Raw genomic sequence first — 23206 nt, 5'->3', positions numbered from 1 at the left:
CCTATATCCCTTTTCTTACAAATCTCGAGGACGAGATTATTTTTAAGGGGGGTAGGATTTGTAACACCCTAAAGTTCAATCTTGTGAAGACAAGAAAAATTCTCAAAGATTTTAAATCAAAACACCTTTCCTTAAAGATAATCATAATTTAGAAGTTTCCACTCATGAATATGTTAAAAATACATAATTAAAGATACTTAGATGATCTAAATTGCCTTTGGATTGGGATATATAAAAGAATTAAGATTAAACTATTTCTTAGTCTACAATATGAATTTGATTTCCCTAGAAGTAATAAGGTAGGGATTATTCTACTATATGATTAAAAGCTTGTCTAAAAGAACTAAAATAAATAAAGAAATATATAAAATATGTTTTTGCGCATTATGCTGAAGTTCTATATGTGTATCCAAATTAAGTGTTTGAACTTTAAACTTGTGTTGATTTGAAATTTAAATGGAAAGGAAAATAGAAAATAAGAAATAAAAGAAGGGAAGAACTAAGAAAAATACTACATAAAATAGAATAAAAATCAGAATAAACACCCTTCACACTTATATAAATAAATTATACCTTTCAAACTGAGGACAAGATATTCACAAAGTTTAAACTCAAACTTGAATTCAAATTGGATTTGAAATTAGAGAAAAGAAAATACAAAATAAAAAGAAAAAGAATAAAAACCCTAACTGGGCCGGCTACCTAGAATTCGGCCCACCTAAGGATTCCTTACACGCGCGCAGCCCACTCCAAAACATGGCGCCGACATGTGGGTCCCCCGTGCAGCCTCTCACGCGCTCGCCTGCGCTCGGACTCACTGCTCCGCGGGGCCCGCATGTCAGTCCGTTCTTCTTCGTCTTAACAAACCCGCGCGTGTTCGTCGCCGCGCGCGGCGTGGTCGCTGGGGCCGTCCCAACCACCGGCCGTGATTCCCTCGCGCTAGTGGATAAAAGGGGGATCCCTCGACCTCGCTCTCCATGCTCGTATCACCGCGGAATTTCCCAGCCACCATCACCGTTTCTCGCCGAGAGAGAGAGATCGAAAGAGAGAGTTGTGAGATCCGCCGCCACCGGTGATTCCCCTCCTTGACGACGCCCGGGGATCCATCTTGTGGTCGTGGGGGATCGCCTGCATTCACCGCGCGTGTTGGTGGCCGTCCCGTGCCTGTTGGTGAGCTGGGGCTCCGTGAATCGCTCGTCGGAGCTGGGGCACCGTCGCGCGTCCGCCTTCTTCCGTGGGCAGAGTCGACGCCGCATAAAACCAAGGTAAAAAGCCCACCATCGGATTTCCCTTAACCCCCTCTACGTGTAACCCCAAGGAATCGAGAACTTAGCATCTGGGCAAGAAGTTGGGAAACTCCGGCCATGGCGCGCCGCCGCGGTGACCCCCGCGTGGCTACCGGAGTTGGGCCAGGTTAGGGGAGATGGGTATCGGCCGTCCGATCTGTTCTGGACGGCTAGGATTAGATCGCTCCTTACCCCTTCGCGGTAATTAAAACGGGCGCGTAGATTTGGCATCGGACGGATCTGAGCTAAGGGGGGGACGTGGCGCTCTGTGGATCACAGGATCGTGATCCGAGCGTAGGCGGAATGCGTAGCTGGTTATAAAATCTCGGCCGTCGGTTGTAATCTGAACGGCTCAGCCTATCCGATACCCTTTCGCGCTGGTGCTTTTGTTAAAGAGCCCTCGGGGTTTTGTGGAATCAACCCGCCGTCCTGTGCGGGTGTAGTTTGTGCCTTGGGGATTCTTACCCCGAGCCCCCTGGGTTTCTCTGGAATTGAGGCCCAGTCCAGTGAGCATTTAAATTGAATAAATAAAATAGAAAATAGATTTTTAATATGAAAATAATTGCTAGAACTTAGATAATTCATAGAAAATTTATTTTAGCTCCAAATTGAGTCATTCCAATTCCTAAAATTTTGTAATAATATTCTCTACCATTTAGAATCACTGTTTTGACATGAACTCTGTTAGAAAATAAATTTATCATGTAATCCTATTATAATCACCTTAAATCTTAGGAAATTCATAACTTGAATTCTATAACTCAAAAATTAATAATTCTTTTTCCTGTGATCTTATTTTAATATGTATATTATTAATGTGTATTTTGTTCTTATGTTTGGTGTAATGTTAATTTTGCCTATACCATGTTTGTTTGAATTGCTACGACTAGCAGTGAGGTCACGTGTCACCTGAAGATCATCCTGGTACCTGGATTCTCAAGGCCCAGGCAAGTTGTGCCCTTGATCACTTCTTTTTACCTACTCATGTTCTAATTAATCATAATGATCTGCATAGGTTAATTTTGATGGGACCCAATAGGTTACCTAGTTTGATTATCTTTATACCTTGTTCACCACTGAACTTTCTGGGTAGTACTTGCTAGTGCTATATGTGGTTTTGGGTATAGAGATACACTATTCATGGTTACACTTTTGTTATCAGTTGTTATTTATGGTTCATGTTAAGATCATTATGTTAATTGGAACATGGAGAACCACCCGGGAAAACAGTGCTACCACAAGGGTTTAATGGGACGCCCTTGGCTGATTAATTAGGAAAGCTAGTGGAAGACTACCTTACCCGAAAGGGGCAAGGGCAGTAGGGGAGAGGTCAGTGCGGGAAGTGCCCTCGGGAGGATTTTGCTGCGATGGCGGTCCTGCAAGGGATTCCTGTACTGGATCTTCCTATAAACTGTAGCGGGTTTTCGGAAGCTAGTGGAACTTTGTAAAGGCCTCGTAGTGGATCCCTAGCCATTCACCTCGGAAGTGTCTTAGGGCCTTGCAAACCCTGGCGACATGGGATACACGACTTGTGGGTAAAGATGCGCAACCTCTGCAGAGTGTAAAACTGGTATACTAGCCGTGCTCACGGTCATGAGCGGCTCGGACACTCACATGATTAATTTATGGAACTAAACTCAATTTGTCATATGCATTGCATTGCAGGTGATGTGGTTACTTTTGTTCTACTATTTAATTGGGTTGGTATTTACTTATACTTAGTAACTGCTAATAAAATTTTGACCAACTTTAAAAGCAATGCTCAGCTCTAACCATCTTCTTTGGTAAGCCTTACACTTCACGTGAGCTCCCACCTTTGGCGGGTTCATGCACATTATTCCCCACAACTTGTTGAGCGATGAACGTATGTGAGCTCACTCTTGCTGTCTCACATACACCGCAGGTCAAGACCAGGTACTGCAGGATGATGCTCATGGAGGATGCTGCGATGAGTTCGTGAGAGGTCTAGGTCGTCGTCTCCCAGTCAACTTTGGGTTGCTGGACCGTTGTCTCCTTATAATGTAATTATTTATTTTGTATAGAACTCCTGTTATATATAAAGTTGTGACATTCGATCCTGTGCCACTATGCATCATATGTATGAGACTTGGTCCCAGCATACCTGGTGTTTATGTTAACCCCGGGTTTTGGACCCCTAAAATCCGGGTGTTACAGTAAGGGCCCCTGACGCCACGCGGTCAGCGAAGTCAGCCGCCTACAAGACACACATAAGACCACAATCCCAACGAAACTGGTAAAAACCGAAGTCTAGCTCAACTTACCTGACTCAATGCCTCCTTCAGCCGGCGGGACATAGCGCCCGCCTCGTCCTTGACGGCAGTGAGCGCCGGAATCTCACCACCGGCGCTGAGAGCGCTACCCCTCGCCCTAGGCACCACGGTAGCCGCCGCGGTCGCCACCGCAGGCGGAACAACAACAAGTTGCCCTTCGCCCGACCCTGCAACGCATCAACAGTTAAAAAAAAAGAAGAAGAAAAACCTCGGGCTAACGACTTACCAACGAGATAATCGTCCACGCTAATCTCGGTGGCGAAGTCGGCAACGCGCTTGCCCGGCGGAGGCAATTCTCGGGCCTTCGCAGCTCCGGCCGGGGCAGGCTTCGTCCCGCCGGCGCTGGCCGCCTTCACGGCCTCCGGCACCCTGCTGGACCCAGGGGCGGCAGACTTCGCCGCCAGCGTCGTCTGGCTGCCACCGGGGGCAGCAGCCTTCACAGTCCCCCGCGACCTCTTCGGCCTAGCCTCAGGCAGCCTGACGACCGCCTGGCGCTTCTGCGCAGCTCCCTGACGATCCTTGTCCATCACTGCCGACACAACAGCAGCAATATTCCGTCCATAAGGAAACACTCTCAAGTCACGAACCATGTTCGCTGGCCGCGCGGGGGATAGGAACATTCTTACGCCACCAACCCCCGGTAACCTTCAGCATCTGCGCCGAAGACTCCCGGAGCTCGGGCGAAGACATCCTCCCCCCCGGGGCCGCGCATGTCCTCATCAATTCCCTAGCAAAACCATCGGAAACCCCCAGTCCTCCCGCAGCAGTACCTAGCTTCCTCTTCTTAGAGGATGGGGCGGCCGCCGGCGCGGGGTCGTCTCCAGTCTCTGCCGCCGGTTTCTTCCCTCGACGATCCACATCGTCTTGCCCAGGATAACCGCCATACGACAGACGGTTCAACTCGAAGACCCTGTTCAAGCGGTCATTGGACCCGCATATATCCCAGCTACGCTGGCCCTCCGTCTTCGGCACGTACCGACCAACAATCCGCACCGCCCCATCCTCCGCCTCACGCACAAATGCGGCAGGATCGCGGCTATGCAGATCCAGTGCGAAGGCGGGACTTCGCACCAGTATCCCACCACGGGAAGGCATCTGGCGAGGGCATACTTCGCCCAGCGCCCAGCCATGCGCCAAAGGCCACACCCCATACGCCACAAACTCCTCAACCAAATCGCGCCCGCTACTCAGGCCGGCCGCGCACCGCAGGGCCCCTTCGTCTGCATCCTCCTCCGCCACTTCAAACTGCGGGTATGCTGAGTAATAATGCGAGCACATCTCGGCCACGGGGAGCCCCGAATGGTCCTCGACTGTGCCCTCCGCAACGTAGAACCAAAACTCATACCAGTTGCCCCATTTATTGTGGGCGCAAGGAACCAACTCAACGACCTCCATCGAAGTCTTGCCGGTCTTTGGCGTAAATGTATAGGACCCAAACTGAGCAATCTTATTCCCGATCATCCTTTTCTGCCAGTGCAGACAATAGTACTTCGCGAAGACTTCGACCGATGGCTGTCCGCCGTACGAAGTCGTCGCCCAGACATATTTTGATAGGGCCACCACGACATTCGGCGTCAGCTGGTGGATCTGGACGTTGAATCTGCGCAGGACTTCTCCCACGAATCGATGCGCAGGCAGGCGAAGACCAGCGGCAAAGAACGCCTCGAAGACAACCAACTCGCCTTCTGGCTCGGGGACCTCCTCTGCCCCCGGGACACAAGCGACTCCACCGCCAAAGTAACCAAGCTACTGCATATCTTGCACGCGGACCGAGGACATCCGCGACACACCGAAATCCACCGTGTCGCCGGCGCGCAACTCCTCCGCCGCCACAGTGCTCAGCGTCTCCTCAGACGACGCATCGGCCGGCGGCGTAGCGGCAACAGAAGAAGAAGAGGTCGACATCGCTACGTACCGTCGGCGGCGGGGGGTGGTCTGCTTCACACGGGCCAGATCTCCGACGAACAAGAGCAAGGAGGGCATACGAGCAGCGAGAGGTTTGAGAAGGCGGTTAGGGTTTTCGCGGAGCGCGGAAAGATAAAGTTCAAAACGCGCCGCCCCCCGTCCCCTTTTATACACAGGGCGCGGCGCTTCGGGAAACCCGCAATCCAATAGTACGGCGTCAATCAACGGTCATGTCAAAAACCCCCGCGGAACCACTTCGAGCGAGGGCAGCGTCTCCGCCATCTAGCAACATCTTCGGCACCAGATGACTTAGTCGAACTGGTCCCTCGGAGGGCAAATGTTGGGGCGAAAAGGCGAAGATGCCACCCTTCGCTCGAGGCCTTCGCTGTACTCGCTGCACCAACGGTGACAAGACAACGGGCAGACTTACCCTTCGTCTCATACGCCACCGGACGAAGACCTGTGACGAGGTCGTCTCATCTTGCGACCTCGTCCAGAATGGAGGCCCGCGTGTGATCCGGCCCATTGTAACAGGCCCTGCGTGGCCGTTGCGCGTTACGGGCCTAATTTGTAAAGGCCTCCCTGTAATTACGGTCTGTAACCCCGCTTTATGGGAATATTCCGGGGATAACCTAGGTGTCTGAGGGCACATGCGTCCTTAACACGGGACGCTGGGCACTCAGATACCTATAAATACCCCCGCACAGTGCCCTTGAGAGGCTAGATTAACAGAGCTATTGCCATCTCGTGCGAAAACCCTATTTACGTTACTACACACCCCCATTGGATCAACTTGCGCCGGAGAGCAAGTTCCAACAAATATCTCGGTGTGCCAAGCCCTTACAAACAATCGCTCCATCGATGCACTTGTGTTCTCCTTACACACATGAGGAAGAAATAAAAGAATTCATCTCCAAGGTATCAATAGCACTCATGTACTCAATGATCTCGGCGATACTATTTTATGGAGGTGGACGACGGATGGGAGTTACAGTTCAAGTAGTGCATACGAAATTCTGTTCACAACGAATTTTTGTAAAATCAAATTTTCTCCTATCTAGAAGGTAAGAATTGAGCCAAAATTTTTCGCATGGACCATGTTGCATAACAGAATTCTAACTGTGGACAACCTACAAAAGCGGGGATGGTCTTGCAATCCAATTTGTTGCCTTTGCAACTTATCACAGGAAATTATGCCACATTTAAGCAAAGACTGCTCGTTTTCTATAGAGATTTGGGACATGATCCTATCTTGGGCCAATCTGTCCTTCCTAAATGGCGTTTCTAACCTTGGATCGTTGTATGATTGGTGGAAGAGATTAAGGAAACGTTGCTGCAAGGAGTCAAAGAAGATTTTCGATGGACTCCTCATCTGTTGGTGGAATATATGGTTGGAAAGAAATAACATAATCTTTCAGGGACTTTAAAGATTTGTTGTCCAGGTTACGCAATTGGTGAGAGATTAAATTGAGAGTTTTAGTGTATGTTAGATAGATGAGTTAGTGGTTTCTTTTGTTTTTTCCTTTTTTGGTTCTCTTTTTGCTCGGTCTTGTGGAGACTTACCCATTTGTCTTCTAATATATTGAAGAGGCAAGCACTTTGCCGCTTTCTTTAAAAAAAGTTTGCTGGAATTTAAATTTGAGAACTTCGATAAAACTAGTACCAAATTGAGGTGCATGCATGTTGGATCAATTCAAACTATTAGAAGGCTAATCCGATATGAAAACTGGAAAAAGACCTACCTACCTGCATGAAGTCGGCCGGCGACACGGTCACCGCCTCAAAGATGTAGACGCCGGTGTTGGAGGTGACGTTGACGGTGGCCCAGCGACTGACGCCGAGGTGGAGGTCGAAGGCGGGGCGCGAGTTCAACCCGTCGTAGTTGCCGTAGTAGAAGGTGGCCCGGACGAGGTTCCTGCTTCCCTGCGCGACCGGCCGGAGCGTGTAGCAGCTGCGCGTGCGCGTGCGCGCCGCGCCGCCGCCGCCGGCACCGGCACCCGTGACGACGGGGAAGTAGCGGACGTTGAGGTACCGCTGGGCCAGACCCTTGTCGACGTACGGTGGCCGCACGGGGGCGTTGAGCCCCTCGCCAGCGTCGACGAAGCCGGCGTCGGAGACGTAGGTGAGGCCCCTGTCCGGGTCCGGGTCCTGGTAGGCCTCCGCTACGCCGCAGTCGATGCTGATGAAACCTGCGGCAAAAGTCAGAGCATAGTAATCTGATCAGAGAGAGGAAGACAGGCATGCGTGAAAATGGTAGCTAGCGTGTGAGAAGCAGCTTGGTGCCTTGAGGATCGAACTGGCCATGGACGCGTACGGCCACGAGGATCACCACGAGCACAAGAACAGTCGATGGCGCCATTGATCTGGTTGTTGATTTCATTTGGCAATGAAGCTGCTTACTAGTACAACAGTAGTAGTCTATATACTGCAGGTTGGTACAGTACGACTCATTGTCGTCTCGATCGATGGGCGAAGCAAGCGAATTGACGCGGGCGGCACACGCACACGTATACACGTACGACGGCCGGCCGCTCAGCATACATCTAAGCATTTGAACTGTCTATCGGGAAAAGGCCTGGAAAGTACAAAGTAGTACTAGAGTAGGCAGCAGAACTCGTACGAAGCATACAAGTCAACTCGCTAAGCTAAAGCTGGCTAAAATACAGGGAACTCTTTGGATAATCGGAATCGAAGTTGGTGAACACGCCAAGTGTCGTGTCCGCAATCGAACGTCCTTATCCATGCAGGCCATGGAGGCGACTTCCTGCGCAAGAAAACAAAAAAACCAAAGTCATCGAAGCGACGTTATAAAAAAAACAGTCATCAAACGACGGATATGATTTACTAACAGGGACGAATCTATCATCTAGACATATTTTCTTTAGGGCATATTTAGATAATTACTAGCACAACAGTAGTTAAATTTATTTCCGGCGCTCTTGTAAATTTCGGTGCACCGGTAGAAAAAAGCTCAAAGCCTGCTGCACCCACAAATTATCACTGGCGGTTTCAGTTACCGTGCGTGAGTGAAAAAAAAACACAGGTGGGCCTAGCTTGGGAACCACCGGTGGAAACCAATTCCATTGGCGATTCTCGTAGCACAACTGCCAGTGAAAACGGGCTATTTTCACTGAGGTTGTTACTGCGTGAGAAATATTTCTATGAAGTAACGCAACATGAACAGATTAAAACAGAGTTAAAATGAATTATTTATGTATTTTCTAAGTTTTGAGAATTATTTTTTCCACTAAAAATCATTTTCCTGATTTGTTTTATTCATTTTATCTTATATACGGACAACATGTTGGATTTTCTAGTTTCTCGGGGCCTTATTTGCAAATAAAAGGACCTACTTGAAATTACTTTTAACAGAGAGAGGACGTCGGGTTTAGTTTCTAAAACTCCAGAGGGACTTCTTTAAGACTTTGTCTCGGCGAAGGGGTATCCTAAATCTTGAGCTGTCCAATCTTACATAGGAGGTTCGTATTAGATCTCAACTCGGTCGTATCTGAGATGCCCATGAGCCGTTCATCCACGATTGACGGCCAGGATTAAAACGTGGAACTATTACCTTCCAACTTGATCACTGTCGTTGGTTGGGTGATCTACGACCACATTGCGCCTCCTCGTCCCCGGTTGTCAAACGCCATCGTGAACAAGGCTTCACGGCGGAGGTTCGCCGAAGCCAGGCATCCGAGGCTTCGGTGCACACTCTCCTTAACTGAATAGGCCTACACAATGCGGGCAACAATGCGAATAAGTGAATGGCTAACTCATCGGTGACTATGCTCCGTAGGAGTCTGCCCACGATGCCACAGGATCCTGCGGCGAGCTCTCTACTTGACGAGAAATTCCCCCCGCTTCATGCACCGAGCTTGATGATGCCGCCCCCACTCTCGGCAGGCCCTACCGAAACCACCCAGGCGATCCCAATGACTGGGCGCTGATGCAATTGGCATCGAGCTCATGGCGGTTCTCCATCGCCCCCCTGCTGGGTTCGGCGCCGCACGCGACTCAGGGCTATGGCTTGGTTTCAGGGGACAAGGCCTCGTGTTTTATACCCAGGGACAAGGAAAGCATGTCCCGGTCTCCCAATCAATCTCCAGCTCGCGCGAGTTTGTTGCAACGGCACGCGGAGAAGAAACTGGCCCGGGGAGAGACCCACCTGACGGAGATTGCAGGCGTGCTCAGACTTCGGGAGAAGAATGTAACACCCTGAATTTGGGGTATAAAATTTCTTTTCTAATATCCCTCAAATTCAGGTGTTACTTTCTTGTTCCTCTTTCTTTTCGCTACTTTATTCATTTCTTTCTAAGTAATAGGGAAATTTACTCCAATTATAGCTGTTAATAAAACCCTAAGGGAAATATGATTGATGCATCATGCTAGAATATATTTATTTTTGTCTGATGTTTTGGTTTGGTGTGTATCCATTTAATATATGGCTCATTGTTGTAAATAAATTTGATAGCAAGAAATAGATAAAAAACAAACAAAAGAAGAAAAGGAGGTTGCAGCTGGCCTGCTCGATGGCTAGACCTGCGCTCACGCGAGCCGTGCGCGCTCGACGCTGTCCCAAGCGCGAGGACGGTTCTAGCCGCCGGACGCCTAGCCACCGGGCCCAGGTGCTAGGCCGCACCACGTCTCACGCGCGTGCGCGTAGCGCGGACGCAGCAGCCCATCAGTCATTTCGCGTTCTCCTCTTCTCCAAAACTTATCTCGCGCAGCAGAGCAACTGGGCCGGGTTTCTTCCCTAGGTCCGCGCGTCAGGATTGCAGCCCCTGTTCATCTTCCAAATTTCAAGTTGTCTCCTACCCACATCGTGAGGACCCGACAGCCATGTGCCCAGGAACTCTGCTCCTCCCTCATCCTTGGCGCACAGCCATGGAGGCCAGCGCTAGATCCATGGCGCCCTTACAGCAGAGCAGCCGGTTTTGGCACCCCCACCCCTGCGGCTCCCCTGCCATCCGTTCCCTGTGCTCCAGGGTGGCCGCCCCGTGCCGCTGCCGTTGAGATGAGCTCTCCCCTCCTTCTCCTTCTCCCTTCCCTCCTCTTCTCCTCGCCCCTTCTCTCGTGTCCAGCAGCGCATGGCTCGGCGTGGCTTGCGGCGTGGCCACAGTCAGCGGTCGTGTCGTGCTGTTTCGCGTGTCGTGTGTGTCCGCGCGACGTTCGTGCATCTTTCACACATGTCGTTCCCGCGCATTACGCGTGTCATTTTCACGTGTAGAGCGCGTTGCCGCGCGTACCACGCGTTGTCTGTGCGCGATATTTAATCGTTCGCATACAATCACCATTGCCATTTTAATTGTTTAGTAGTAAAATAGCAAGTTAGTCAAAACTAAGTAGTAGATAATATTTATATGTCATAAATGTCAATTAATATAATTATGTCGAATTAAATATTTTTATTAATACTGGTTTAGCGTAAACACGATAACTTCTCGACCATAGCTCCGACTGTCGCGTTTCTTTTCGCCACGTAACCATAGTAGCGAGCTATATTTTTGTATGTTTTATTATGTTTTTCTTTGAATGGTGTAATGTTCTTATGCATATATATATATATATATATGTTTGTTTGTTTGCTTGTGCTTGTTTGTCTTCGCTTCGCGTTGCGATTAGATCGTGATTCATTTCCGAGCTTCGAGGAATCGACGGTCAAGCTTCGACGACCATGTGATCAAGTTCTTTGAGTTCTACAAGGTTGAAGACCCTGAGCATCTGTTTGGTGAAGGCAAGTGTCCTATGACCCATTATGTCATACTTACTTATAATTCAATGTCCCGCATTACATAATTGAAACCTAAGGATTGACTAGCTTTGTATTTACCTGGTCCTTGATTACCTTTTGGGTTATCATGGTTAACTTCATGCTATTGCTCTACTCTAATCAATGAACATGATGAGAACATTTATGATACGATGATGTTATCTTGATTATGATGATGAACTTGTGATACTTATGGGGGGTCGGGCTGTTTCCTGAGTACCTCTCCATAAGGACCTGTTCATTGAGAGACCACTCGGGAAAACAGTGCAACCATGAGGGTGGTACGGGACGCCCTTCGCTGATTAATTAGAGGAACTTGAGGTATAGTCGGCTTCGCTGTCGTGCCGTCAATGGGGTTCGGGCACAGTACTTGCTCTATCGAGGTTGATTGTTGAGGTTCTTTCGATTTGGTTTTTGTCGGCGTTTCGAAACCCGGGGGGTCCCTAGGCCGACGAGTAAATTGTCGCCACGTGCCCCAGCCCAGATGGGTCGGCGCGAGACGGAGTGCAAAGGGGGGAGGAAGCCGGAGGGAGACGGGCGTGAGAGGTGGAATCCCGCGGCCTTCGTGTTTGTCCCGCGCCCAGGTCGGGTGCGCTTGCAGTAGGGGGTTACAAGCGTCCACGCGGGAGGGAGCGAGCGGCCTCACGCGAGCGCCGTCCCGTCCTTCCCCGCGCGGCCAACCTTCTGTAAGAGGGCCCTGGTCCTTCCTTTTATAGGCGTAAGGAGAGTATCTAGGTGTACAATGGGGGTGTAGCAGTGTGCTAACGCGTCTAGCGGAGGAGAGCTAGCGCCCTGAGTACATGCCATCGTGGCAGCCGGAGAGGTTTTGGCACCCGGTTCGTGTGATGTCGTGGCCGTCGGAGGAGTGCTAGAGCCTGGCGGAAGGACACCTGTCGGGGCTGTCGAGTCCTTGCTAACGTCCTCTTGCTTCCGTAAGGGGGTGGAGAGCCGCCGTCGTCATAGAGCGTGCGGGGCGCCATCATTACTCGTATAGCGGAGCGAGCCAGATGGGACGCCATTCTTGTCCCCCGCAGCCTGAGTCAGCTTGGGGCAGGGTAATGATGGCACCTCCTGTTGACGTGGTCGGTCCGTGCCCTAGGTTGGGCGAGGTGGAGGCTCCTCCGAGGTCGAGGTCGAGTCTGTCTTCCAAGGTCGAGGTCGAGTCCAAGCCCTCGGGTCGGATGAGGCGGAGACCGTCGGCTGATGCCAGGGCTGAGTCCGAGCCCTGGGGTCGAGCGAAGCGGAGTTCGTCATCCTTCGGGGCTGAGCCCGAGTCCGAGCCCTGGGGTCGGGCGAAGCGGAGTCCGTCGTCTTCCGGGGCTGAGCCCGAGTCCGAGCCCTAGGGTCGGGCGAAGCGGAGTCCGTCGTCTTCCGGGGCTGAGCCCGAGTCCGAGCCCTGGGGTCGGGCGAAGCGGAGTTCGTCGTCTTCCGGGGCTGAGCCCGAGTCCGAGCTCTAGGGTCGGGCGAAGCAGAGTTCGTCGTCTTTCGGGGCTGAGCCCAAGTCCGAGCCCTGGGGTCGGGCGGAGCGGAGTTCGTCGTCTTCCGGGGCCGAGCCCGAGTCCGAGCCCTAGGGTCGGGCGGAGCGGAGTTCGCCGTCTTCCGGGGCTGAGCCCGAGTCCGAGCCCTGGGGTCGGGCGGAGCGGAGTTCGTCGTCTTCCGGGGCTGAGCCCAAGTCCGAGCCCTGGGGTCGGGCGGAGCGGAGTTCGCCGTCTTCCAGGGCTGAGCCCGAGTCCGAGCCCTGGGGTCGGGCGAAGCAGAGTTTCCTATGGCGCCTGAGGCCGGACTTGGCTGCTGTTAGCCTCACTCTGTCGAGTGGCACAGCAGTCGGAGCGGCGCAGGCGGCGCTGTCCTCTTGTCAGACCGGTCAGTGGAGCGGCGAAGTGACTACGGTCACTTCGGCTCTGTCGACTGGGGGGCATGCGTCAGGATAAAGGTGTCAGGCCACCTTTGCATTAAATGCCCCTGCGATTTAGTCGGTTGGCATGGCAATTTGGCCAAGGTTGCTTCTTGGCGAAGACTGGGCCTCGGGCGAGCCGAAGGTATGCCCGTTGCTGGAGGGGGTCTTCGGGCGAGACGTAGATCCTCCAGGGTCGGCTGCCCTTGCCCGAGGCTGGGCTCGGGCAAGGCGTGATCGCGTCCCTCGAATGGACCGACCTTTGACTTAATCGCACCCATCAGGCCTTTGCAGCTTTGTGCTGATGGGGGTTACCAGCTGAGATTTAGGAGTCTTGAGGGTACCCCTAATTATGGTCCCCGACAGTAGCCCCCGAGCCTCGAAGGGAGTGTTAATACTCGCTTGGAGGCTCTTGTCGCACTTTTTTGCAAGGGGACCAGCCTTTCTCGGTTGCGTTTTGTTCCGGTGGGTGCGCGCGAGCGCACCCGCCGGGTGTAGCCCCCGAGGCCTCGGAGGAGTGGTTTGACTCCTTCGAGGTCTTAATGCATTTCGCAACACTTCGGCTGGTCTGGTTGTTCCCTCATGCGAGCTGGCCGTAGCCCGGGTGCACGGTCGGGTCCCAAGTTCTCGGGCTGGTATGTTGACGCTATCAACGGTTTGGCCGAAGCCGGGTTTGCGAGAGCAGCCCTCGAGCCTCTGCACAGGGCGAGAGGACGGTCAAGGACAGACCCGACTTTTTTACATACGCCCCTGTGTCGTCTTTCCGTAAGGAGGAGGGGAAGAAAGCGCCATGTTGCCCTCGGAGGGCGCCGAACATGGTGTCTCTGGTGAGCTGCTGGCGGGTAATCCAAGTGGACGTCCGTGCCCCATTTGTTAGGGGTCGGCTAGAGGCCCGGAGGCGCGCTCCAAAAGTACCTGCGGGTGATCTGCCGGACCCGGTCCCCTTTCGACGGGGTCCGAGGGCTCGATGCCTCCCTCTGATGGGATTCCGTTACAAGATCATTCCCGCTGGTCTCGGAAATGTCCTAGGGTACCTCGGGAGCGTAGCCCGAGCCTTGGTTATGTATCGAACGTACCCAGGGTCATCCCTCGCTCTGTGTCTGAGGCGGCTGTGAACCCTTCGAGGGCCAGCCTACGAACCCCTGATCAGTAGTGGGCGCGGAGCCCGAGTGGCCTGAGGCGGCCATTGAACCCTTCCAAGGGGCCGGCCTTCGAACCTCTGACCAGTAGTGGGCGCGGAACCCAAGCGCTCTGAGGCGGCTGTTGAACCCCTCCGAGGGGCCAGCCTTTGAACCTCTGATCAGTAGGGAGGCTTGGGGCCTGTTTCCTTCATGGAGAAGGATCCTTTTCGGGGTATCCCCCTTTCCCGGTCCCTGTTGTAAGAGAGAGAAAGAGAAAAAGGAAAAGGATACGAAATCGAATGACGTGGCGTACCTTTTTTGACGCGGTCATTATGGCGAAGGCGAAGCGTCGCTTGCTTCCCCTACCTGGCGTGCCAACTATCGGCGTTTCGAAAACCGGGGGTCCCTAGGCCGACGAGTAAATTGTCGTTGCGTGCCCCAGCCCAGATGGGTCGGCGCGAGACGGAGCGCGAAGGGGGGAGGAAGCCGGAGGGAGACGGGCATGACAGGTGGAATCCCGCGGCCTTCGTGTTTGTCCCGCGCGCAGGTCGGGTGCGCTTGCAGTAGGGGGTTACAAGCGTCCACGCGGGAGGGAGCGAGCGGCCTCACGCGAGCGTCGTCCCGTCCTTCCCCGCGCGGCCAACCTTCTGTAAGAGGGCCCTGGTCCTTCCTTTTATAGGCGTAAGGAGAGGATCCAGGTGTACAATGGGGGGTGTAGCAGTGTGCTAACGCGTCTAGCGGAGGAGAGCTAGCGCCCTGAGTACATGCCATCGTGGCAGCCGGAGAGGTTTTGGCACCCGGTTCGTGTGATGTCGTGGCCGTCGAAGGAGTGCCGGAGCCTGGCGGAAGGACAGCTGTCGGGGCTGTCGAGTCCTTGCTGGCGTCCTCTTGCTTCCGTAAGGGGGTGGAGACCGCCGTCGTCATAGAGCGTGCGGGGCGCCATTATTACTCGTATAGCGGAGCGAGCCAGATGGGACGTCGGTCTTGTCCCCCGTAGCCTGAGTCAGCTTGGGGCAGGGTAATGATGGCGCCTCCTGTTGACGTGGTTGGTCCGTGCCCTAGGTTGGGCGAGGTGGAGGCTCCTCCGAGGTCGAGGTCGAGTCTGTCTTCCAAGGTCGAGGTCGAGTCCAAGCCCCCGGGTCGGACGAGGCGGAGACCGTCGGCTGATGCCAGGGCTGAGTCCAAGCCCTGGGGTCGGGCGAAGCGGAGTTCGTCGTCCTTCGGGGCTGAGCCCAAGTCCGAGCCCTGGGGTCGGACGAAGCGGAGTCCGTCGTCTTCCGGGGCTGAGCCCGAGTCCGAGCCCTGGGGTCGGGCGAAGCGGAGTTCATCGTCTTCCGAGGCTGAGCCCGAGTCCGAGCCCTGGGGTCGGGCGAAGCGGAGTTCGTCGTCTTCCGGGGCTGAGCCCAAGTCCGAGCCCTGGGGTCGGGCGGAGCGGAGTTCGTCGTCTTCCGGGGCTGAGCCCGAGTCCGAGCCCTGGGGTCAGGCGGAGCGGAGTTCGTCGTCTTCCGGGGCTGAGCCCAAGTCCGAGCCCTAGGGTCGGGCGGAGCGGAGTTCGCCGTCTTCCGGGGCTGAGCCCAAGTCCGAGCCCTGGGGTCGGGCGATGCGGAGTTTCCTATGGCGCCTGAGGCCGGACTTGGCTGCTGTCAGCCTCACTCTGTCGAGTGGCACAGCAGTCGGAGCGGCGCAGGCGGCGCTGTCCTCTTGTCAGACCGGTCAGTGGAGCGGCGAAGTGACTACGGTCACTTCGGCTCTTTTGACTGGGGGGCATGCGTCAGGATAAAGGTGTCAGGCCACCTTTGCATTAAATGCCCCTGCGATTTGGTCGGTTGGCGTGGCGATTTGTCCAAGGTTGCTTCTTGGCGAAGACCGGGCCTCGGGCGAGCCGAAGGTATGCCCGTTGCTGGAGGGGGTCTTCGGGCGAGACGTAGATCCTCCGGGGTCGGCTGCCCTTGCCCGAGGCTGGGCTCGGGTGAGGCGTGATCGCGTCCCTCGAATGGACCGACCTTTGACTTAATCGCACCCATCAGGCCTTTGCAGCTTTGTGCTGATGGGGGTTACCAGCTGAGATTTAGGAGTCCTGAGGGTACCCCAAATTATGGTCCCCGACAGTTTTGTTAGTCACCCTTCCTGTGGGAAGAGGTACTGTGTTTATCAAACTGGATAAACCTAACAGACGGCTATGACCTTTGGGGAATCTTTGTAAAAGCTACGTATTGATACCCTGCCAGGCCACATAGGTATTGGTCAATGGGGACTAGCGCTCTCCGGGCAGAAAGGGAATCACAACTCATGGGTAAAGTGTGCAACCTCTGTAGAGGAATGAAACTGATATATTAGTCGTTCTCAAAGTTAAGAGCGGCCTTGGGATCCTCTTTGATTAGAGATACAGCTGGTTCGAGATGCAATTATTCTATTAATGGTTTATGGTTCGATGATGATAATGGTATTTCTCAATGAGGAAATGGTTCATAGGTTGGTTATTGCTAAAACTTGGCTTCTACTAATAATAAATACCTGACGAACTAAAAGAAATTGCTTGATCCTAAATCCACATAAAGCTAGTCCACCTCAGCCAAACAAGACATTTTGCTAAGTACGTTGATGTGCACTCACCCTTGCTTTCACAAAACACCAGGTTGCTTTGGCGCAACCTATGCTTAGGTACATGAGAAGAAGGCGTCGAGGTGGATCTTCAGGAGTTCTAGGACTTCGACGAGTTCGAGGATTAGGGTAGCGACCTCCCCGAGTCAGCTGGCTATGGTGGGTTTATTTACGTTGGCTACGTTTCGATTCTGTGTACTTTGATTTATATTATGTACATCATACATCGTTTCTTCTGGCCTCTGTTTTCCCCTCGATAGCCGAAGAGATTTCCCTTGTCTATAAGAGGCTAGTTAGTTCCAACCTCGAAGGACTTAGCAGTGCAAATAGGAAAGACTCAGTCATTACCTTCAAAATCTTCGAGACATCAACAGCAAAAGATGAAGAAGGGCTCGTAGTCTGCTTCGACACATCTTGCATCTTCGTCTTCTAAGAGGACATCTCGGCAAGCTTTCGTTTTTGGGAGCCGATACTTTCGACTCCGGTACATTTTTCACTTCTTCAAAGCTTCTTGGTCTTCTTTAACCGACTGGATAGTCTGCCTACTTAGAATACTGGCAATCCTCTTCCTCTTGACTCCTCCATCCCCTTCATCAAGCCTTTTGTAATCAGGATACTCAAAGTTTAGAGCATGCATCACACGGTTCATCCTTCGCTTTGGGTGGGTGCCGAAGACAACAATCATTAACTGATATTCTTTCTTTGTATAGTTTCCAAGAATTTCATTGCACATGGTTTCTATCAATTCTAACCATTCAGTGCATGGTTCTTTAAATCTTTTCTGAAACTTAAAACGATACGGCAGACAGACAAGCTCATATTTCTTCCCCTCTTCTCTCTTCTTCGGCATTCCCCAGCCACCAGAAGTTGGGAATGTCCAGTTTGCCAGATATTCTTGTACCAAATCTCTCGTGCTGATATGCTCATGCACGACCCTAAATTCCACTTCAGCTAGATGGCAAGGAGACCCCAGCTGCATGTTGCACAGAGGCCGAGTCATGCCGAAGTTTAATCGCAGTGGACTCATCACCATACTCATAAGCTTTTCCCTTTTCTTCTTGTGTGCCTTAACATAAAACCATTCACTCGTCCAACCAGTGGGCACTTGGTTTGGTAGCCTATCACGGGGGCCTTCGTATCGGTATGCAAAGTTGTAGCATTCGAAATTTTTGTGCAGACCGTCAGGCCTTGCCTTTGTCTGGTAATGAAGCTCATGAACCCGACAGAACCCTTCGGTGTTAGCGCTCTTTCCTTGGCTTCGGAGAGCCCAGATGTAAACGCTCAGCCTGACAATAGAGTTCGGGGTCAGCTGATGGAGATAGATCTCAAACTTCTTTAAAACTTCACCTATCATCTCGTAAAGGGGGAACCAAAGCCCCGCCCTGAAGAAGCTCTTAAATACCACAACTTCATCTTCCTTTGGCTCTGGAATTATTTCTTCTCTAGCAAAGCGAACCAATTCATCATCATTCTCTCCAAAATAACCTAGTTTATTCATCACAACTAGATCCTCTGCCTTTGTCACACCCGGATTTAAGGGATAAAGCCGGGTGCATCTCATATGTGTGCCAAGGAAGAACAACACACATAATAACAGAGTGCATAGAGATAAATGTCATAAATATCATGAATGTACTTAATACATAGCGGAAGTCTTACAAAATAAATGATAAATATAAAACGAACTAAATCTTATTTCCCTGGCGCCACAAAGCTGACTGGGAGACGCCACCTAGATTAAGTCGAACTCCTCGCTGGGTGGCTCCTCTTGAACCACCTGTTCTTCTCCTGTGGGGGGGTGTGAGACAGCAAGGGTGAGCTCCCATACGTTCATAGCTCAACAAGTTGTGGGGAATAATGTGCATGAACTCACAAAAGGTGGGAGTTCATGTGAAGTGTAAGGCTTGATCAACAAAATAAAGGTTGAAGCTGAGCATTGCTTTTATAAGTTGGTCCAAATTTTATTAGCAGTTACTAAGTGTAAGTAAATACCAAACCATAGTAATAATAAATAAAGTAATAATAAAATAATCCCAATGCGATGCAAATGACAAATTGAGTTTTAATTCCAAAGATTAATCATGTGAGGGTCCGAGCTGCTCATGACCGTGAGCACGACTAGTATACCAGTTTTACACTCTGCAGAGGTTGCACATCTTTACCCACAAGTCATGTTACCCATCTGCCAAGAGACAGCCAATCCCATACACCTCTACCGAGGAGGCGAGGCAGGGTAACACTACGAGGCCTTTACAAAGTTCCACTAGCTTCAGAAAACCCGCTACAGTTTATAGGAAGCTCTAGTGCAGGGATCCCTCGCCTGACCGCCATCACAGCAAAATCAACCCAAGGACCTCCCTACACTGACCACTCCCCTACTGCCCTTGCCCCTATCGGGTAAGATAGTCATCCACTAGCTTTCCTAGTTAATCAGCCAAGGTGTAACACCCTGAATTTGGGGGTATAAAATTTCTTTCTAATTATCACCCAAATTCATGTGTTACTCTTCTCTCTCCTCACTCTAGGTTTTATCTATCTATATTCTCTCTCCCTTTTTCCCTTTTTGAGTATAAATAGCTTAAGGTTAGGAGGATTTAATTATTTATTTTTGCCAAAATATTATGAGTCATGACATGTTGCATCATGCTGAGCTTAAAATATTCTTTGAAGTGTTGCACAAGTTTGAAATTATTTGAATTTGAAACCTAGTTTGAATTTGGATTTGAAAACCCTAGAGAAAAGAAATAGAAAAGAAATTAGAAAATCCAGAGAAAAAGGAAAAGAGAAAGCAGCCCACTAAGCCCACCTTCACCCGCACACCTTCGGTCTCTGACAGGTGGGCCCCGCCTGTCGGCACCGACCCGCTCGCCTCTTCTCTTTCTCCCTCTCGCTGTTCGGTGGGGTCGCCCAGTCGGCGCTTCGGCCCATTATGCGCTCGCGCGTCTGTGCCGCTGTCCCATGGGCCCCGCTCGCCAGTCCCTCCCCCTCCTCCTTCAACCGCTCGCCTGCGCGGACCGCATGCACGCACGCCGAGATCGCCGCGCCCACGTCGCCACCCAGCTCCAAACCGGCACCCTGACCCCCTCTACAAGTCCCCGCACACCCACTCACCCGAGCTGCGCGCGCCGGTTCTTCCCCATCGCCAGGCCCCCTGCGCCCGAATTCGTCGCCGGTAGAGCTCGGCCGCCGTCCGCGATCGTGCTCCGCCACCATTACGCCCAGCCTTGTCCTCATCCCTGCTCCACCCGAGGTGAATTTCCCCACCGGACTTTCTCTTCTCTCTACCCCATTTCCTCTGTTCCGTCAATTAGTCGTCGGTGATCGTTGGTTCCGGTCCCGCGTCGTCGAAACGAGTCCGCGCGGCCAACCGCAGCCGCCCCGTGCCCTGTTCGCCCGCGCGGAGTCGCCGGTTCCGGCCATGGCGCTCGCGCCGTGCGCATTACCGAGGTAGACGATGGTCCTGACAAGGAGGACCCACCCGTCAGCCTCCCCTTTTCTTTCCCCACTCTTGGTCACTGCTTGGAGGGCCCCATCTGTCAGCGTGCGCCCGTGATATCGCGCTTGCGCGTGCCCTCCACCGCTGACTAGCGGGCCCGACCTCCCCGCGGCCCCGTTTGTTAGGCTCCCGCCATTTCCCCCCTGTTGGTCCGAGTCGCCGACCCGTGGGCCCCGCCCTCCATGGAGCGCCCGCACTCGCATCTCGCACCGGGAATACCCGGGCCGCTGACGCGTGGGACCCGTCGGTCAGCCCTCTCGTCCGATCCTGCGCGGTCGCTTCTAATCTCGGGCGTCCGTTCCCGATCGGATAGCCGAGAAGCCAGGATACCCTTTCGCGGTGGTCGATTTGCTTAAGACCCCCTCGACTTTCTGCGAATAGAACCCGCCGTCCTTAGACTTTATGCGCATGTCCCTGAGTTATTACAAACAGACCCTATCCTTTTAAATAATTACAGAATAGGGCTTAATTTTGTATTTTCAACTCCTAAACTTGTTTATTTCATATCTTTTACATATGAACTCCAAATTTAGTTATTCAAATTGCAAAATGTTCATAGAATTATTCTCTGTTTAAATAAATTAGTTCCATTTACATTCTGTCTTTTTCTAATTTTATGGTTAACTATGAACTAGTAGATGATTAGATTTGTTTATTTAATAAAATAAAAGGAAAAACCCTAGAGATTAAAGCATGTTTAATCTTGTAAGATTAATAATGTGTATTACATGAATTCATCTTTGTTCTAATTTTTAGGTCACAAGAAAATAAATTGAACTATGTTATGTATTTGTGAGTAACACTTAGAGAAGTAATAATCTATTTCCAAATGAAGTTGGTTTATGTTATAGTTTATGTTATACTTTGAACCCATTATCCCTTATGTAGTATTGTGCCTTTTGAGATGTATTCCTATGTTTGTACATGTTTGGTGTGCTGTTCATTTGTACTTTCCAAATGTATTGAATGCATGCTCGCTTTATTTAGACAACGAGCAGTCCGAGGTTCCTAAGTGTGTTGCTGGAGACCTCCCTGAGCAACAACCTGGTGAAGGCAAGTGTCCTCTGACCTATTATTTCCTACATACTTTATGATTCACTGTCCCGCATTACTTTATGGTTAGCATTTTACTATCGCCTCAACTTTAATCAATGAACATGATGTGAACATTTATGATACGATACTATTATCCTGATTATGTTGATGATCTGGTGATACTCTAGGGGATCAGGCCTTTTTCCTGAGTACCTCTCCGTAAGGACCTGTTCGTGGAGTGACCACCCGGGATAACAGTGCAACCATGAGGGTGGAATGGGATGCCCTTAGCTGATTAATTAGATGAACCTGGGCATGTAGTTGGCTCTGCCGGAGGGCCGTCAATGGGGGTCGGGGCATAGTGCTCGCTCTGCCAAGGTTGGGGTGCAGAGGTTCATTTGATTTGGTTTTGTTAGTCACCTACCTTGGGGAGGTGTACTGCGTTTGTATGACTGGCGAAACCTAACGAGCAGCTATGCACCAGGGGATTCTTCGTAAAGGCTACGTAGTGAAACCTTGCCGACTCACCTTGGTAGTGTTTGAGGGTTTGATCGACCCATGGCATAAAGGGATCATGACTTGTGGGTAAAGTGCGCAACCTCTGCAGAGTGCTAGAAACTGGTATATCAGCCGAGCTCACGGTTAAGAGCAGCCTTGGGATCCTCTTTGATTAGAAGAACTTTGGATACTTTTATGATGATGGTCAATAATGATGTTATAAAATCTGATCTCTGGTATTTCCTCTTTTGAGGAGGTACTTCTGGGTAATAACTGGGTTTATTACTAAAACTTGGCTCTACTAATAATAATAAATACTTGACCAACTAAAAGCAACTGCTTAACCTCAATTCCACATATAGCTAGTCCACTTTAGCCAAACGGGACATTTGCTGAGTATGTTGATGTGTACTCACCCTTGCTTTACAAACCACCCCACCCCAGGTTGTCCCCACTGTACTCAATGCTCAGGAGGTGATGCTGGCAACATAGATGACTTCGAGGAGTTTCAGGACTACGACGAGTTCTAGTTCTTTCTTAGTGGCAAACCCCTAGTTAGCTGCCTGTGTAGGCTTAGCTTCTACGTTTCGTATTTCTGCACTTTAATAGTTATGTTAAAGACAATGGTTATGTAATAGACTCTGTGGATATCTTGGACATCTTGATGTAATCAAGTACCTTTCCGCTATTTATTTTGAGCATTGTGTGATGATGTCCAATTATGTAATCGCTGTGTACGTGAGTTTCTGATCCTGGCACGTACATGGTTCACATTCGGTTTGCCTTCCAAAACCGGGTGTGACACAAGGGCATCCCATACTACCCTTGTGGTAGCACTGTTTTCCCGGGTGGTCGCTCCATGTTCCCATTAACATAATGATCTTAACGTGAACTATAAGAATAAACTGATAATAAAAGTGTAATCATGAATAATGTATCTCCATACCCAAAACCACATAAAGCAATAACAAGTACTACCCAAAAATATTCAGTGGCAAAACATGGTATAAAGATAGCCAAAACTAGGGAAACCTATTGGATCCCATCAAAATTAACCTATGCACGTCATTATGATTAATAAGAACATGACTGGGTAAAAAGAAGTGATCAAGGGCACAACTTGCCTTCAATGAGCTCCTACTCAGCAACTTCTATCTGCTGAACCTCAGGATCCACAATAGCTTGCTCGTCTAGTCACATCATTACAAACATACATAGTATAGAAAAAGTAACATCACACCAAACATGTAAAAAAAATACATAATAATAATCTACACATTAAAATAAGATTCTAGGAACAGGAATCATT

General features: G+C 51.0%; 1 protein-coding gene across 1 annotated transcript in view; it reads right to left on the bottom strand.

The window, feature by feature from the left end:
- The window catches only part of LOC103652174 (LRR receptor-like serine/threonine-protein kinase IOS1), a 28946-nt gene extending 21279 nt beyond the window's left edge, over positions 1-7667 (bottom strand). Inside the window, exon 1 of the mRNA XM_008677813.3 lies at positions 7229-7667. Within this exon, the coding sequence (XP_008676035.2) occupies positions 7229-7234 (6 nt within the window). The 5' untranslated portion in view covers positions 7235-7667. The remainder of the gene's footprint in view (positions 1-7228) is intronic.
- Between the last annotated feature and the right edge of the window lie 15539 nt (positions 7668-23206).

This window comes from Zea mays, chromosome 3 (genome assembly GCF_902167145.1).
Source record: "Zea mays cultivar B73 chromosome 3, Zm-B73-REFERENCE-NAM-5.0, whole genome shotgun sequence".
Lineage (NCBI taxonomy): Eukaryota > Viridiplantae > Streptophyta > Magnoliopsida > Poales > Poaceae > Zea > Zea mays.
The sequence above is the reverse complement of the archived record's forward strand: the minus strand, read 5'-3'. Positions and strand labels throughout refer to the sequence as shown.